Source organism: Zophobas morio, unplaced genomic scaffold, assembly GCF_036711695.1.
Source record: "Zophobas morio isolate AGI-343-1 ecotype UQ-CSIRO unplaced genomic scaffold, CSIRO_AGI_Zmor_V1 ptg000021l, whole genome shotgun sequence".
Lineage (NCBI taxonomy): Eukaryota > Metazoa > Arthropoda > Insecta > Coleoptera > Tenebrionidae > Zophobas > Zophobas morio.
Genome location: NW_026972126.1, coordinates 3,380,790 through 3,398,706, shown reverse-complemented (window position 1 = coordinate 3,398,706; position 17,917 = coordinate 3,380,790). Strand labels below are relative to the sequence as shown.

General features: G+C 31.3%; 1 protein-coding gene and 1 long non-coding RNA gene across 2 annotated transcripts; both read left to right on the top strand.

Annotated features, from left to right (window-relative positions):
* The first annotated feature begins 1,388 nt into the window (after positions 1-1,388).
* LOC135132299 (pickpocket protein 28-like) lies at positions 1,389-7,602 on the top strand. The gene is made up of 10 exons (XM_064060347.1): positions 1,389-1,424; positions 1,473-1,846; positions 1,896-2,138; positions 3,920-4,025; positions 6,022-6,173; positions 6,220-6,424; positions 6,667-6,937; positions 6,992-7,051; positions 7,104-7,269; positions 7,321-7,602. Exons 2-10 carry the CDS (start codon positions 1,680-1,682, stop codon positions 7,538-7,540), a joined length of 1,590 nt encoding a protein of 529 aa, XP_063916417.1. The 5' UTR covers positions 1,389-1,424; positions 1,473-1,679; the 3' UTR covers positions 7,541-7,602.
* Positions 7,603-8,801: 1,199 nt separating this feature from the next.
* Positions 8,802-9,412, top strand: LOC135133261 (uncharacterized). Its single transcript, XR_010281162.1, has 3 exons — positions 8,802-9,075; positions 9,197-9,292; positions 9,345-9,412. It is a non-coding gene; the product is annotated as an uncharacterized LOC135133261 (long non-coding RNA).
* Positions 9,413-17,917: the final 8,505 nt, after the last annotated feature.

Below are 17,917 nucleotides of genomic sequence, written 5' to 3'. Positions count from 1 at the left end.
TATTAGCTCTCGACTGGAATATTGTGCTTTAATCTGGTTTCCTATTTATGCTATCCACATGCAACAAATTGAAGCTGTTCAGAGAAAATTTTTAAAAGTCGTCTGTTATTTAATCGATAAGACCTATGCACCTAGAAGTTGTAATCATTCTACTTTATTACGTAGATTCAATTGTAATTTGTTAAGTACTACGAGTAGGCGCGTAATATTGAGACTAAATTTTTTATATAATGTACTTAATAACAATATTGACTGTCCATAATTAAGCAGATCGCCCTTAAACTTAATGTGCAATCACTTTAATATAATCACTAATGCATGCGCTATAAATTTTGATTTTGTTAGATATGTTAGAAAATTAAGCAGTTATCTTGATATGGAGATATATAATGTTTGTTTATTTTTAAATTATTTTCTTTGTTTTTTTTTTCTTTATTGCTGTACTAATGCTTAGATTATCGGTTTGTTCATTGATTTTATTTAATTGTTTCCTGTAATTGGAAATAGTACGCAATCGTGTTACAGCTAACATGGCTCATTTGTATGAAACCCCCCCCTCGCATTCTAAGGTCGAACGTTGGGAGCTGGTAGACGGCACCTCTTTTTTCATTAGATGAAATAAATTTAATAAAATCAGTCACTTTCTAATTTTGCATTGGTCCACTTAAGAACGCGTCACCCCATTTTCTCGAAAATGTGAGAATACGCACGTTTTTATTTAATAATAACAAAATAAGAATAATAATAATATCCGACAATTTTGTTCAACTGCTTAAGCAATAATTATAGTCCTCTGTTGTGAGGAGACAAACTCATTCAAATCAAACAAATTTCAACATTATGTTCTTTCGATGTATCAACATAAACACACGAAGTTAAGCATGTTATTATTACTGAGAGGGAATTTTTCCTGCTGGTTATCTGCTTTAATATTGTCCCTACTCGTGCAGACCGTGTCCCCTTGGAATTTGTGTCCCTATGGCGCAGGGTGTTAATTATGCCGCTGGTTTTTACTTTATACGGGTTATCACCAAACAAAAATCGCAAAATCAAATTTGATAATTTTTCAAAGAGGCCGGATTTATTGGATATAATTTTTAAGTGCGAGGGAAGTTCTGCCGAATTTACTTAGACCAATTTTTTAAACAAAAATTCAGCATAATTTCAAACCTATGTTTTTTTAATAATCTAAGTTAATGTTTGTAAAAAAAACACATTTGAGAAAAAATGAAATAAAGTAGGATTCATCAGGGTTGTAAATGCTTTTATCACATTGCTGTATTCTTTCTTATCTTAACACTGTGGCGAATCCAACCACTCCCATTTATTTAAACTAATTTGCAAGGAACACGAACGCATTACTCACATAATCAATAGGTACATACCTAGCACGTCATAAATCTTAAAGTGTAGCAAATTTTAGTGTAAGAATTATATTATAGTAGATCAGACACAAAACTTATTTGTTTCAGGCGCACCTACGTACGCTTAGTTTTCATTTCAGGTATACACCTTTAGTGAAATAAATCGCTGTCATGTAACAAGTGGATGAAATCGCTTCAACTTTACATACACCTAAATACGACGCCGGTGGCCTTGTCTATCCGTTCCACTAGCATGTAACTAGTCGCACATGTCATAAATTCACAATCGGAAGTGTGTTTTGTGCTTCACAAATAATGGCATTCGTAAATAATGAACGAGCGAATGAAGAAATTTCAAGCGTGCGTACAACAAAACAAAGAGGATTTTGGCACAATCTGAGAAAGTATTTAAGGGAATATACTCAATTAACAGGCATCCACGGACTTCGGTATGTCACCGAAAAACGATCAAGAACGGAAAAGTGCGTGAGTTCCTTACATAATTTTTGTTTACTTTATTACACATTTAAGGGTTGTTTGGGCTTTGCTTCTTATCCTTTCATTAGGTGGTTGTATCTATATGATTTGTAAAATTATGTATAAATATGAGAATAGTCCAGTGGTTGTCAGTTTTGCAACTGAAGATACCCCATTGTATCAGATTCCGTTTCCTGCTATTACTATTTGTCCGGAAGCAAAATATAATAAACGAGTGTTCGACTATAGGGATATCCACTTTCAAATAGTCAGAAACGAAGAAGTAGATGAAACGAAGTGCGTAGATTGAAGATTACAGGTAAGAAACTCTTTCGCAGTTAGCTACCATTTCAAAGTAGTTCAATCATACTTTATTTTTCCACGGGTAATTTTTTTAATTATTCTTGTAATATTTGGTTTACTGAAATTTTTTTATTGTTTTCATTGCTGTTTCCAAATACATGCTAACTGCGAGGGAGTTTTTAAATACAATCTGTTAATTTACTTATAGCGTGTGTTTCAAAAAAAAGCCCAAGCCCGTAGCTGTCTTATTTTTTGGAGTATATAGCTTTATGTGATGTCAAATTAAATATACTACGATCTGATTTGAAAAATTAATTTTTAGGTTCCATTTGTTTTTGTCTACATTTAGCTTTTTTTTAATTAAAACGCTATATTATATCATATTCTGTTAAAAAGTTGTAGTAAAAGTTAATTTCATTTTTGTGCCACGACGGTTGCCATGAATTTATTAACATAAGTATTTGCGCATAAGATCCTGGTTATTATGCCAAAATTTATGCTAGCAAGCTTGAGACCTTTTGTAACTTTTTTAATCTAGGTACAGAAACATTTAAATTTGAAAATAAAATTTCTTTTACCCGAAAACAGTAATTAAGTAAAGAAAAAATATTGCAATTGTAAAATTATGGATGTTTAAAAATACTACAGTGTGATATATCAATTGATTCAGAAAATTTCAAGAAGAATTTTTAAAAACATATAGGTTACTTCAAAAACTCTAAACATTAATTTTTCAAAACTGGTCATAGTATATTTAAAACAATTTGATTTTACGTAATATACACTGCTATACTCGAAAACATGAGTCTAAAGTTATTCAGTCAGAATCTCCCTCCCCCCTGAAGTACAGGGGAACAAATACAGATTCTTCGAAAAATTATAAAAGCAAATTTTGCAAATTTTATTTTTTTATGATAGTCCGTATAAGTTAAAATAAAAATATGTGGGAACTATTGAAGTACAGGTCAAGGAACATGCTGTGAATACGTTTCAACTACATATATCACTTTAAATAGGTACCGTATAATACTAATAATAAGAATATCGTGTACTAAAATTTTCGAGCAAATGGAGTGAACCGTTTTTGATTAGAACAATAAAATATGTTGCCTAATTGATTAGTTTTTTGAGACGCCTGTGTAAACAATTCTACAAAATATGAGTGCAGTGATAAACCACACATGTAAAATTTTGAAATAGCGTCGTCAAATTTTTTGGAGCGGATAAAAGGATTTGATTAACAATTAACGATGTTTGCGATAACATTAAAACGTTTGCAAGATTTCAGAGCATTCGGTTTTGCAGTTTCAAAATTTAATTGCAGAATGTAGTTTTGATTTTTTTTTCAAAAACATCTTTGGATGCCTAGAGGAACGACGCAAGACGGATCCATAAACCATAGGTGTAGGAATTTTTTATTTTATAAAATTTAAATAAGATTTATTGTTGTAAATTTGCTAATAGGGATGATTAGCCAAATTTTGGTTAGCGTTTTACCATCTACACAATATTTTTAACATACAAATAAAATCTGACCAACAATCGGCCCAGTAATTTTATCTGTCTAATAAAAATCGACATAGACAGACAGACAGATGGAAACGGAAGCTCTATTTTTTCGTACTCTAAGGATCACGAAAGGTCGAGAAAACAGAAGTAACCAATCGCCCGATGATTAGATTAAAATACTTCCCTAGCTTACAGGACAACTACAGGCCTGGGCTTTTTTTAGACACGTCCGGTAAATTAGTGAAGAATATCAATCTTGTTTGCAGCTTTACAAAGTTTTCACATTTGCGTCTTGTCTGCAAAGACCTTAATATTATTTCAAAAACTGCCAACAAAACGGTGGGCCACGAATTTTTTGAAACCCTAGAAGAAGTAAGTCGGCATTATGTATGAGTAACAATATTACAAATTATACAAAAATTATTACCATTCTAGACAAATCTAATCTTTGTACTTTGTGAATAATATTTTAAATTAACAGCAATTCATTTTTTTATTTGTCTTTTACTGAAAAGCCAACTACAAAATTCCAAATTCTTAAATACAATACGTACCTAGATACTTAAAAATATGAAACCACGGAAATAATACACAGGACAAGAAATGGTGGAAATTTTTAACTTATTTCATAATAGTTTACATTAAATTTTTACTTGGCGCAGATTTGTTTCAACTACAACGGCATAGAAGCCAGAAAAGTGTTTTAAAAATTTGAAACGATGATCACCACTGTTACCTACTTATTATTTTTAAGTTGATAAATTACCCTTTTACGTTAAATTTAATATTTTTGTTGACGTAATTCTGTGAACTTAAGTCGTGTGTACAACAAATAAATGAAAGAATAATGGGGAAAAAAAATCCTAAAAACAAAGTCTGAAAACTAAAAATAAGCAAGTCCCAAACAGAGCAACAATCGTCAGTTGAGACTATCGTTACCATGCTTTTGAACCTAGCCCTGAGTATATCTTAATTCATAAATATCATATTAAAAGAACGAACTATTTTCAGTGAAGCACAGTTTACATACTCGAATTAATTTTATTTTCGAACCCACGATAACGAGTGATCAAATAAAAAAACCTCTAGTTACCTTTCGATACTCAAATATTTTGTGAGCGTATGGCGTAGGTTACGTCTGATAATAATTTGAGGTTTAATAGACCGATCATACCATTTCTTACAGGAAAAATGGAGACTGTGGCGTCAGAGAAGGGCTGGATATGATGCGTTTGTTTATTGTTTTTGACTGTTAAAGTTATTATATTTAAAAACCCGTAAATAAAGCAAACACATATTCAAGAAAATTTCTTTATAATCATAATTGTAAAATTAGCAAATTACATAAAACTTCAATCTGAATGTAAAAGTTTATTGACTATTGTGTATTCATTTTTTATTCATTCATTATTATTAAGGAGTGTATCTGAAATAAAATTAAGTAGTACCTACTTCATATAACTAGTTCAATTTGATGACGTCACAACTAGCGGTCTTTAACGGCCACCGTGGAGAGTGGATATATCATTATAATGCATATAAAAGTTCATTTTTTCATATCTATGTTCACTTTACCCCGCCTTCCTCTACTAGTGTGGATCTGTCAAATTGGATTTGTTATACATTTGTAACACCCACAGCGCTTTATGAGGACAAATAAATAAGGAAAAATTAAGTGTAACCAACGTCGTTAAAAGAAACTGGGTCGACATTGCTGAAACTTATTATACGATAAACACAGCATTCATTGTGTTATTACGTGTAGAAAACTTCCAAAAATCGCTAATAAATTGACCAACAACAAAGAAAATGAAAAACATGCTTTTTCGGATTTTAATGAAACAACTACGCAATACATTTTAGCACTTACAATAATTAACGAAGTTGCGTTGCATAATATAGACAGAAAAAATTACAAAGCTATGGAAACTATTGCTGGCTACTTTCTTTATTTTCACTTGAAATGGAAACATTGTGGGTCCATTATTACCCTCTTTGCTGTTTGCAACTACAATTGTGTTTGCTTTTGAATTTTTCCATGTTGAAAATTGTAGGTAAGTATGTAATAAATATTCTTCTGCTAGACATGTGATGTTACATTCTTCCATTTTATCAGTATCTAGGTACAGAGGATTCCCTGAGAAGCCAAAGTGCTTGACTTTCAGTGTTATCATGATTTTTTTTTTATTAAATTTGATAAAAATATATAAATTAGTGTAATGCTAGCAAGACAATCAGGACTATTCAAAAAATGTGACGTAAGATACGTTACTATGAAATGAAATATTTTGGTAGGTTAGAATGGTTTTTGTTGAGCTGCGATAATTGTTAATAAGTACATCTTAATTTTATTATTTTTAAATTTTAGGTGAAATTTAAGGCCAATCAAACGTTTATAGTTTGTATATATTACAAACAAAGTATTGAGTGTGAAGATTTTTTTACGCCTGTCATAATAGATGGGGGAATATGTTATTCGTTTAACATTTTAGGGCGAGATGAAATATTTAAAGATCACGTGTAAGTTGCATTTATTTCAAACTTTTGTTTTAACGACTATTTGTAGCTATAATTATGCACAATATTACCACGTTCCTAACAAATCTGCAGATAATTTTAATATTGAAACCGGGTACAACCAGAACGCTGGTGTGAACACGTATCCTAGAAGAGCATTGATGTCTGGCATTGACAATGCGTTGCATATATTTTTTAACTTTGATACAAATTATACTGACTCCATATGTAATGGTCTTTATAGAGGATTTCGAGTAAGTATTCGCAGTGATTTAATGTACCATATATGTTTTCTTATCACCTTATTTAAGACGAACCATTTTGCTGATTTTTAAAGCGGCTATCTCTATGTGAAATTGAAAGTTAAATTTTAGCAATAACTGTTACAGGTCAGAGTGTCATTTGACTGTGTAATATTAGCACGTACCTATTTATTGAAGGTCACATCGAAATCACTACTTATCAATTTTTCTTTCTGCTTTTCTGCACTTTGTAGGTTCTAATTCATAACCCTTGGGATGTACCTCGCCTCACAAAACATTTCTTTCGTGTACCTTTCAGTAAAGTTGTCGTAGCAGCTATGGAACCTGAAATTATTATTACTTCTGACACTGTCAGAAAATTCAAACCTGAAAAAAGAAAGTGTTTCATGCAGGATGAACGTCCCTTGCAACACTTCAAATTTTATAGTCAGCGTAATTGTTTACTTGAATGTCAAACGAATTATACGTTGAAAAAATGTGGTTGTGTTGAATATTTTATGCCAAGTAAGTACATTACATATATTTTACGAAAAGTCTTTGTATCGTTTTCGACAACAGGAAATAACAAAACGGCAATATGTGGCAACGGTTTATCCGAATGTGTAGAACAGGCTGAAAGTAAGAATAAGTTTACAATAATTGTAAATATCTTCATTTTATTAGTTTTTAGGTGAATTAAAAGTGAAGGAATTAGAGTATAAATTAGAAGGAAATCACTTTTGCAATTGTAGACCTTCTTGCACAAATATGAAATTTAGTGTGGAAACTTCACATAGTGATTTTTACTTTGAGGAGTATTTTGAAACGCATTTGCAAATGAAATTTGCGCAAGATGGGTATGATAACTTTTTTACGTTATAGCGTAAATAAAAATTAATTGTTTTTAGCTCATATTGGTCAATTCTTCAGGTTTATTTCAAAGAAGAGCAATTTAAAACAATGGAAAGAAACGAATTATATGGCACTTCTGATTTAATATCCAACTTCGGAGGTCTCTTAGGTTTATTTACAGGATTTTCGTTGATTTCGTTACTTGAAATCATCTACTTTTGTTCTTTACGTATTTTTTGCAATGAAAGAACGCATGGAATTTGGTCAGGGCCTTAAATTAAAAGAGAAAATCACAATGACTCTAAAAATTATTTATTTTCCTTCACTCATTTTTCACATGTTGTAATTAAATTTTCAACTTGGATGTTAGTGCATTCATCATTGCATGTATTGTTTTTAAACATGTAAGTGTAAAAAAAAGCTTACTCATAAAAACTGAATATTTATGTGTTTGTTTTTGTAATAAGAATAAAATTAAAAATCAGTATTAGTTTTACAATAAAATATATGTATCAAGAACTGAGACTTTAATTTGCATATTTAAAAGGTTCTCAATCATTATAACAAGAGTGGAATAGTTCTAGGTAAGATTTGTGTTGTAAGCAGAAATTATTCGATGAAAAACGTTAACGTGCAGAACATTTCTAGACTAAAATTATAAAATAACAAATGCTTTTTGCACTAGACATAATAAGTCTCGTTTTACAACATCCTGATTTAAAATAGTATATTCCGTAACATCATTATATTGAACATGAAAGGAAAGTTTCCTATGATCCTATTATGAGATGACGGCGAGTTAGACAGATCAGAGAGTGCAAACCATACTTTTTCTACGACCTTAACATTATTTCAATTATGAGTTATGTGCATAATTCCTTCAACGATATTTGAAAATTTTTATTTTTTTTTAATAACCATAAATTTGGATCATAACATTCAAATATTAAGAAAACACGAACATTGAAGCATTAATTGTAATGTAATTTAAATTTTCATTATCATTCTTTTTATTAAAAATATTCACGTTGACGGTCACACAGCCAAAGTAAAATTAAAATTTGGAATGCTGGTTAAATTTCCTGATGCCATAATTTCATTGTTTCTGGTGAAGTCTCTATCATATTCAACAGTTTCAGTTTATAAAATCATTACTTCAAATTAAGCGTGACAACTAGTTTAAAATTTTATTTTAATTATTTTTTTTTACAATTTTTGGAATTCATGGTTACACACGCACAATTAAAGAGTTCTATCTTCGTACCATTTAAAAAAACGAAGATGTCCCTAAGTCTCAAAAACAAAACCCATTGAAAATAATTTTAATGTCTGCTAAAATCTCTCTTATGGATGCATGCACTTAATGTGCAGAGCGATTGTCTAGAAATCTACACAATTGATGAGTACAAATTAATGGTGAACCTGTGAATTTATCATGGTGACCTTATTATTGGTCCCAGAGGTGGGCTCGGTGAGTGATTGACTTTCATTGAACTGGATCTACTTAGAAACCAATTTAACTTTAAATTTATTGAGGTTGAAACGATTATATTTGATACTTTTTGTCTCGTATTAGTTGTTCATTTTTGGTTATACACTTCTCTGTGTTAAATCAGTGACGTCTATACTGTCAGTTTGGTGTGAGTTTACTTTTGTTAAACTTTTAAACTGATCTGGTCATCAGAGTTTTTACCCGGGATCATTGAATGATAAAGTTGATCAGCTGATATGAAGTATAAACTAATGGAAAATTATTAGAGTTAGATTAGTTCAAGTTATGGAGAAAATGCACAAGTTGAAACTCGTTTCAGGTATGTTGCGACCTGATAATACACAACGCGGGACGGTCACCATCTTCTCACTTGTCATTGGTTGATGTTGTCTAGGGCGGGGATAAGGGTATTCGTAGTATTATTTCTTCTACTATTTCAGCTAAAACAATACGACAAAACGTCAACAAAGTGACCTTAAAGTTCAAGACATATTAGAAATGGAAAAACGGTACCAGGGAAAGTGGAATCCTGTGATGTTAGTAGATGGTGTGTATAAACGACAGTCTAATATTTCTTATCATTTTTAGATATTTAGATTTGATGTACATTTATAAGTGTAAAAATCTTTGTATTGAAATAAAAAAAGAAATAGAGCTAATTTGTACATCTCTTTACATCGTTATTAGTAATACTTAATAAAGAAATACAAAAGTGGGAAAGTAGGAAAATTAACACCGGATGCTGTATTTGGTGTCAAAGCTAACAAGCGAGTTTCATAACTTCTCTAGTATCAACGATGAAGCTATTGATTTCAATAACAAAAATTTTAAACGCTTTTTCAACCTAAAAGAAAAGGACTATACAAGTATGATACCTATACAATAGAGAACCCAAATGTTTTTGAGTTTTATTGCTTCATACTAAGTTTCTTATTGGATTTAATAGAGCCTTTCCACTAATCGAATCCAATATTAAAATTTTTGATATTAAATGTAATTCTATAATTGAAGATCCATCTAGAAAACAGTGGTCAAACTGCGACTTTATCATCTAGGTATCACTAAAGCAGGCATATATACAAGGAAGAAAGGAAAAAGTGTAAAGATTATATAAAGAACCGAAAAAAAAAAATTAATGATCAATACATAGGTATTGTCTGAAAGTAAAACAAAAAGTACTTTTAATATTTAAAAAAGGTAATATCTAGAGAAAATAATCCCGGTCCAATCAAATTAAAAACTGGTAATGAAGATTTAATAGAAAACCCACAGAAAACGGTTACTACCTTTAGTGATTATTTTTCAGAAGTTACTTCGCTTAACAACCATACTAATATTCGAAAGGATAAAAAAAATGCTTAAAAAATGTACGGTTTTATTAACAACTGATTCTACTGAAGTTATTAATATTACAAAAGGTCTCGATTCAAAAAAGTGGTCGGGGTTGGACTAAATTCCTTCTGAACTTTTTAAAACGATAGGTCAAGTTATTGGTTATAAAATAATTGCTTGTTTTCTTGGTGATATATTTCCGAGTACTTTGAAAGAACCTTTAGTAGTTTCAATTTAAAAAAATTGGTCTAAATAGTTTAGACAGTACTTCCCTCGCTGTCGGAAACGTGTATAGTATGTTGCCTATGCAAAAATTGTCAGGCGTGAACAGATAAAATGAGCATCCTATATAGTACTTGTAATTTAAGACAAATAGCGATGACACTGATATCAACCTGTAGACGTGACGGTGAAACACAAACTAAACTAAAACATGGTTTCTACGAATTGCAATAACCGGATGACAATGGCGTGGATGCTGTAATTCACATTGGGTTAATTATAACTTGTCTAGATCTAGGAGAGCATTCCCTAACCACCCTCTAGCTACGGCCTTATCAAATTTCGAGAAAATTTGAAAGTACCAAATTGTCCACTGGACTTGATTACTGTACGTCCTTAAGTTATCCTCGACAAGGAAAACAACTTGAAAGTGTTTATGTTTATACATCGGAAGAATGTCACGTAGAAATTAATTTGATTTGAATGAGTTCGTTCCCTCAAAACAGAGGATCAAAGCAATTAACTATTAAGCTACAATCGACAAAATGTCCTGAATATCATTATTATAATTCTTATTGAATAAAGACGTTTGTATTTTCACATTTTCTGGAAAATGGGGTCACTCGTTCTTAATTTGATCAATAAAAAAGGTGAAAGTGAAACTATGATGCTAATGCCAAAGAAATGATTTGAAAGAACTGAAAAAAATATATTCACTTACCTGGCAGCAAATTTTAATCTCGTACAACATATAGATTTCTATGTACGGAACAATAATTATGAGAAAACAGAAAACACACCTTCACGCATACACAGTTTTTTTCGAATTGGCTTCACAACTGCATCGTCTCGCCATCTGACCGAGTGATTCCCCGCCCGCCGCCCACATCGTCTCCAGCTTCCGGTCACTGTTTTGTCTACTAGGTTGCTTATATAAACTATTTTGCCCAAACGTGTGAGGTCGCCGATAAAGAAATGACACGGTCAGTGGCGTAATTGAATATACACCCGTCCTTCGGAAAGTTAAGGGTGCCCAGTAGCAGACCGAAAAATGAGCTAAATAGATTTTCATTTTACGGACGTAATTTCAACTTTGAAAAAAAGATCGACATTTCAATTGATAGATTATGTCTAAATCTCTGGGGAAGACACAATATTTTTTAAAATAAGTGATTGTTTAGTGTTTAATTAATCGTTCATTCTTCGAAGGAATTTGCATTTTTAGACGAGGAGAAAGCTTCAACTTTTATATCAGTGCAAAGACAACATTGAGCTCTATGGGGAAGACCCGGTCATTTTTGTTTAAAAATTATATTTATCAAAATATTTGCGTTTTAAAAAAATACTGAATAATGAAATTAAATTGAAACTAGGCAACCCTATTTACAAAGGATTCGTTTCCATAAATGGCTGAGTTTGACACAGCAGGGGGCCTTGCCGACCGACCCTTACAGGTAATCCGTTCAGGTACTTTAGGTCATAAAACTCATAAATACTCTTAGCTGGCCAACATTGTTGAAACTCTTTTACAAGTCGACTTCTTTCATTGCTAACATAATTTGAATTAAAAGTATACAAATTTTTATAATTTTATACATTCTACTAAAACATTTTCTTACAAAAAATTATTCTAGTATTTTTTATTAATCTGTCATTCTATATATAAATCAATACACAAAACTGACAAGATTTAAATTCTCATCACTTCACTAACCACTTACGTATTTACCTGAACAATCATATTTATTTAAATTTAATTTTTTGATACTCTTTTCCGCACCACCTATGAGGTAGAGTATTATAGGCACGTTTTTTACGTGATATCTCCAGTAAACCTATTCCAATATTACTATTTATTTCTGTGTGTGATGCTTATACTAGAAGGGGAAAAGATTTATATGAACTACACATGACGCGAATGCAAATAAAAAATTTTAATTGTACAATATTTTCTTTACAATTTGTCTAATGGATTGATTTGTTTAATAACGCGAATCTACTCTCTCCTGAAGTAAGGCATAAAATAAAATTTTTCTCTCTATCTATTTCGCTCTATCATATTATTTTCCCAAAATTTATCATCTCGTTGAATTAAGCATTATTTAAATTGGACATTTTATATATTTCTAAGATAGCGTTTTTGTTTATTAAGCCGTCTGGCGATGCCGCTAAAAATGTACAAACCGCATTGTCTTACTGTCAGTTTGGTGTTACTGCACAATGCTTCAGTTGCCCTTGCTTCACTTTCTATGCAAAGATTTTGGGAGAGTACATGCTGAACTAGATTTGCAGGAATGTAAAATGTTTTTCACTGTACAGTGGGATTAACCGTGTTACTTGTTCTCTCATGTTGCAAATTTTACCAAAATAACGTTCGGTTAGTCTAAAGGATTTTTCTGTGCACCATTCTGGATTATTGCGTTCGCCAATTGTATTTTGTTCGATTAAAAAGACATCAACGTTTGAAAGATTTTTGAGAAATACTTTTTGCGCTGTGACATATCAGGTATTTCAACTGCCTCGTTATTAGATACATCGTCGCCCGAGAACTTGTATGATCCACAGACCGGAGCGCGCTCAGGCCAATGTCGACTCTATAAGCCTCCAGAAATTCTGCGGGAAATAGTTATTATTTAGATGCTTTTGTTTACACACGTCTCACATGTTCCAGTCGACTTTGACACTCAACGATTTTTTTGTTTATCTAAGAATTAATACTTTCACTGCGTTTGATACTAACGTTAGCAATACTAGTAGAACAGTAATCATGTAATAGATTTTTTTGGGAAAGTACAGGTAATTTTTATGTTTTAGCAGCAATGTGTTCTATTTTCTATTAATTTTTACATATTTTTAGTCACAATTTTGGTAGTTATTTTTTACTTTTATTTTTAGCAATAATAAATAGTCCAAACATGAATAAATAAAAAAAAAATAAAATTGGAAAATCTAAAATTTAGAAATCGAGAAATTGAATAATCATACATATAATTGAAAAATCGAAACATCGAAAAACTGGAAAATCGAAAAATTAAAAAAAATTGGAAAATCGGAAATATAATGAATTCCGAAAATTGAATAAACTGAAATATGCATAAAAGAACTGAAAACTCGAGAAATCGAAAAATCTAGAATTTTAAAAATTGAAAAATTAAAATATCGAAAAGTTGAAAAATTGCGAAATCGTATCAGTGAAACATCGGACAATTGAGAAATCGAAAAATAAAAAAATGGAGAAATAGAAAATTTGAAGAATGGAAAAATTGAAAATGTCAAAAATTAAAATACTGAAAAATTGAAACATCAAAAGTTGAAAAATCGAAAAACCGAAAAGTCGAAAAATCTCAATAATGTATTTATAAACCACAAGTTCAGGATTATGCTACTAAAAAATTGATAACATCATCTCAAAATTTTGCTGAATAAATTCTACTAAAAATGTGCAAAATATGATGAGTTTTTACTTGTAATTTATCATTGCATTCATATTTTTTTAGATTTGCTTATATAGCTAGGTGGCTCAAAAAAATTAATGAATGAGTCAATTTATTTTACTCTATTGATTAAATCAGTCTCGACTCACTCCATTTTCCCAGAAATTTTTGAAATATTGTTATTTTTAGTCTAATCCACATTGATTTACGTGTCCTTGCAAAATGTTGATGATTTCATCACAAAATTGTGTACCTAAAGTAAAAATTTAACTCGAAAATGCTGGATATGTTTCATTGTGTTTTAGGTGCGAGGGAAGTTCTGTCGAAACAACTTTCCATCAATTTTTTTTGCTGTTATATTTGAACATAAACAGTTTATTGTATATATTTTTAAAACATTATAAAGAAAATAAAAAGTTGTATTAGACTGAACCTTGTGGGTTTCTCATTCTATTTTCCGCAGCATTTTAAACTTTCAACTCAATTTCTTTCAAAATACATAGAAATGGGTTTCGATGGTTATTTCCCTGTACCCTTCATTTCAAAATAAATAAGCTTATCTGGTGTTGTTTACCGATTTGCATTTTATGACGGACTCCCTACAGTGACCATAATCTCTCCTCTCTTGGGTCGCTACCTGCCGTGCATCGGTACTTTGGGTTGTATAGTTACAAAAAATAATTCTTCTCACTGAAACCGATTTTGCGGGCGACGACTGGGGACCCTTAACGGACAGACGGAAACGGGGACCTATTTCTTTGTACGCTAGGGGTCATAAAAGGTCGAGAAAACGTTAAAGTAGAGAGTCGGCCGACGGACTTGATTACAATACTTCCCTTGCTTACGTTCAGGAAATACAAATGTTAATGTTTTTAGACATCGGAAGAAGGTCATCTAGACAGTTGTATGATTTGAATGTGTTTATCGCCTTAAAACGGATGACCGGAATTGTTCATTAACTTCAATTGAATAAAATTTTCTGAATGTTATTATTATAATTATTCTTACCTTATCTTTATTTTATTGTTATAAAGATGAGCGTATTCTCACATTTTCGATAAAAACGGGGTGGCTCATTCTTTATTTGATCAATAATAAACTAACTGATTCATTTTTTTTTAGTCACCTGTATAAGCAAATCAAAAAAATTTGAATGAAATGATAAGTTATAAGTATAGTCTGATCATATTTTGTACATTTTCGAAAGAATTTATTCGGCAAAATTTTGAGATGACTTTCAATTTTTTAAGGTTGATAAACATTTTGATTAAAAAGTTACTACAATAACTTCACAACGTCAAGATTTCGGAGTACATATTCAGTTTTGCAATTCCTGATTTATTTGAATAAAAAAATTGACTCAGTCATTAATTTTTTTCAGACACCCGTATAAGCAAATCTAATAAAAAATCTAAATAAAAAATTTTAATACAGTGATAAAATAAATCACAATCACAAGTATAGACTCATTATACTTTACACATTTAAGATATGATTTTTTGAGCAACATTTTGGGGTGGCGTCATCAGTTTTTTAGGGGGGATGAGCAAATACATTTTGTTCAAAAATTTACCTTACCTAAGATAACCTTAAAACATCTCTAAGACTTCAAATCATTCGTTTTTGCAGTTCCTGATTAAATCAATATTTTCACGAATCCATTAATTTTTTTTCACCCTGTATATGCAAATTCAAAAAATATGAATGGAATGATAAATTACAAGTACATACTCATCATATTTTGTACATTTTAGATAGGATTTATTCATCAATTTTTGTAGGAGGGATGAGCAAATACATTTTGATCAAAAATTTACCATGCTTATGATAACTTTAAAACATCTGGAAGATTTCAAAGCATTTGTTTTTGTAGTTTCTGATTTAATCAATAAAATACATTGACGCATTCATTAATTTTTTTGAGTCACCCTGTATATGCAAATCCAAAAAATATTAATGGAAAATCACAAGTACAGACTTATCATATTTTGTACATTTTAGGTAGGATTTATTCGGCAAACTTTTGAGCTGACGTCATAAATTTTTTGGAAGGGATAAGTAAATACTCTGTCATTAAAATTTTATCATGCTTATCATTATTGTAAACCATTGGCAAGATTTCAAAGCATTCGGTTTTGTAGATTCCAAATTAAATGTCAAAATGTTGTGTCCCAATTTTGATTTTTTTTTTAAATCTGGACGCTTCGGGTGAAATCTCAATTCGGAGTCATAAACTAGATGTGCAAGATTATGTTATTTGATACAATTTAAAGCCCAATTACTAAGTACAATTTTGAAGTGACGTCATTACATTAGTGGTGGGGATGATTGGACCAGCGTTTTACCATCTACATGATACAATCTAATATAAGTACAAAATTTGACAACAATCGGCCCAGCACTTCCGGAGAATATCTATATTAATAAAAATGAATCGCCGAAATGTATGTACGCCCATAACTTGAGAACGGCCGCACCGAATCGGACGATTCTTTTTTTTACGTGTTCCTTATCGTCAGGAGAAGGTTTATATGTAAGAATATTTATAAAAAATCAGACGGCTAAAAGATAAAAAAAAAAAATTAAAAATTTTGCACGGGAATCGCCACTTCCGATGAATTTGAATAGTTGGCCATTCCTGACGGAACTGTCGCCTGACTGACGTGTCACACAAAACTATTTCTTCCGTGCGATTGTGAAAAGTATTATTGCATTTCAAGTCGTTGTTTGTTTTTTCGTAATAAAAAACGTCGTTTATTTCAAGAAAAGTGTTGGTTAAAGTGAATTCAGTTACGCATTGCGAAAGTTTCTTATTCATTTTGATCTGCCATTCTATTTACCTATGTTCACTTTGTTGGTTTCGACAAAACCTCAAACTTTACCGTTATTCGAGGATTTGATTTGAAGTTTTCAGTATTTTAAAATCCTCAAGACAAAATTTACAGATTTGATTGACTGCGAAAATAATTCTGTGTCGTTTTATGAAGTTCATTACAACGCCGAGAAGACGACAAGCTGACATAGGTCCACGAAGTCAATGAAATGTGAGACGAACTACCTCCGGTACAAATCGCAATGATTTGTTTCATGGGTAATTCGGATACGGAAGTTGATCAGTGTCGTGCTCATAATCAACATAATCAAACATTGAAAAGTGAGTAGACACTCATATTCGAAGTACGAAGTACCTAGAAAGAGTAATAATCTTATATACCTGAGCATCTACTCTATGTACTGAGTACCTACTTGGAAACATTGTATCTCCCCGGACATAAATTGAACATCTACCTACGCGTTTTGTGAGCATTTAATCTAAAAATGAGCATCGGCATGGCAAATGACTGAACTGTCTGTAAATCAGCTTAGAAAACGAGTAGGATCGTTGTAAAAGTGAATTTTGACTAAACATGGATACTTTCATGAACGTGGAGCGTCGTCAAAAGGTGCATTCAGTTTGAAAAACACATTAGCAGGGGGAATATCGAAACTTTTCAGGTAATTAACTTTTATTTATGCATAAATTGTGCAGTACGTTTTTTCTAACACTGGCCATAGAGATTCCCATCTCGAGGTGTCTACCCCATACTGACTTATATTTTGGTGACCCGATTTTTGCCTTGATGGTTGAACACTCTCACTGTTTTCCTTTTTTGTTGTATCGAGATGCTACTTGAGCATCAAGTGTTACCTATTTGCATCATCTAGAAAAACTAGAAATATTTTGATTTGATATTCGAGTAGATACTTCGTATTTCGAGTATGAGTATCTACTGAGTTTTATTTATATCAACCATTGTCAAACAACTGATCGAACGTTTTTTCGATAGAACTTCCTTCGCACCAAAAGTATAATGTAACATATTCAGCATTTTCAAGTTGCGTCTTTTCTTCACACAATTTTGTGATGACCAAATCAACATTTACAATCAACACGTATATCACCTTGGATTGGTGCAGTGTAACTAATACTAAAAATAACTGTATTGTATCTCCAAAATTATCTGCGAAAATCGAGTGAGCCGTCCCATCAATTTTTAATGATTAACAATTTACCATACTTACAATAACTTTAAAACGTCTGCAAGATCTCAAAGTATTCATTTCTGCAACTCTTGAGTTATTCAATAAAATAAATTGACTGATCCATATATTTTTTTAAGTCACTGTAAAAGC

Coding starts and splice junctions, on each gene's coding strand:
- LOC135132299 (XM_064060347.1), top strand. CDS start 1,680: ATGGCATTCGTAAATAATGAACGAGCGAATGAAGAAATTTCAAGCGTG. Junction 6,174..6,219: donor GAAATATTTAAAGATCACGT/GTAAGTTGCATT, acceptor GACTATTTGTAG/CTATAATTATGCACAATATT. Junction 6,425..6,666: donor GTCTTTATAGAGGATTTCGA/GTAAGTATTCGC, acceptor TGCACTTTGTAG/GTTCTAATTCATAACCCTTG.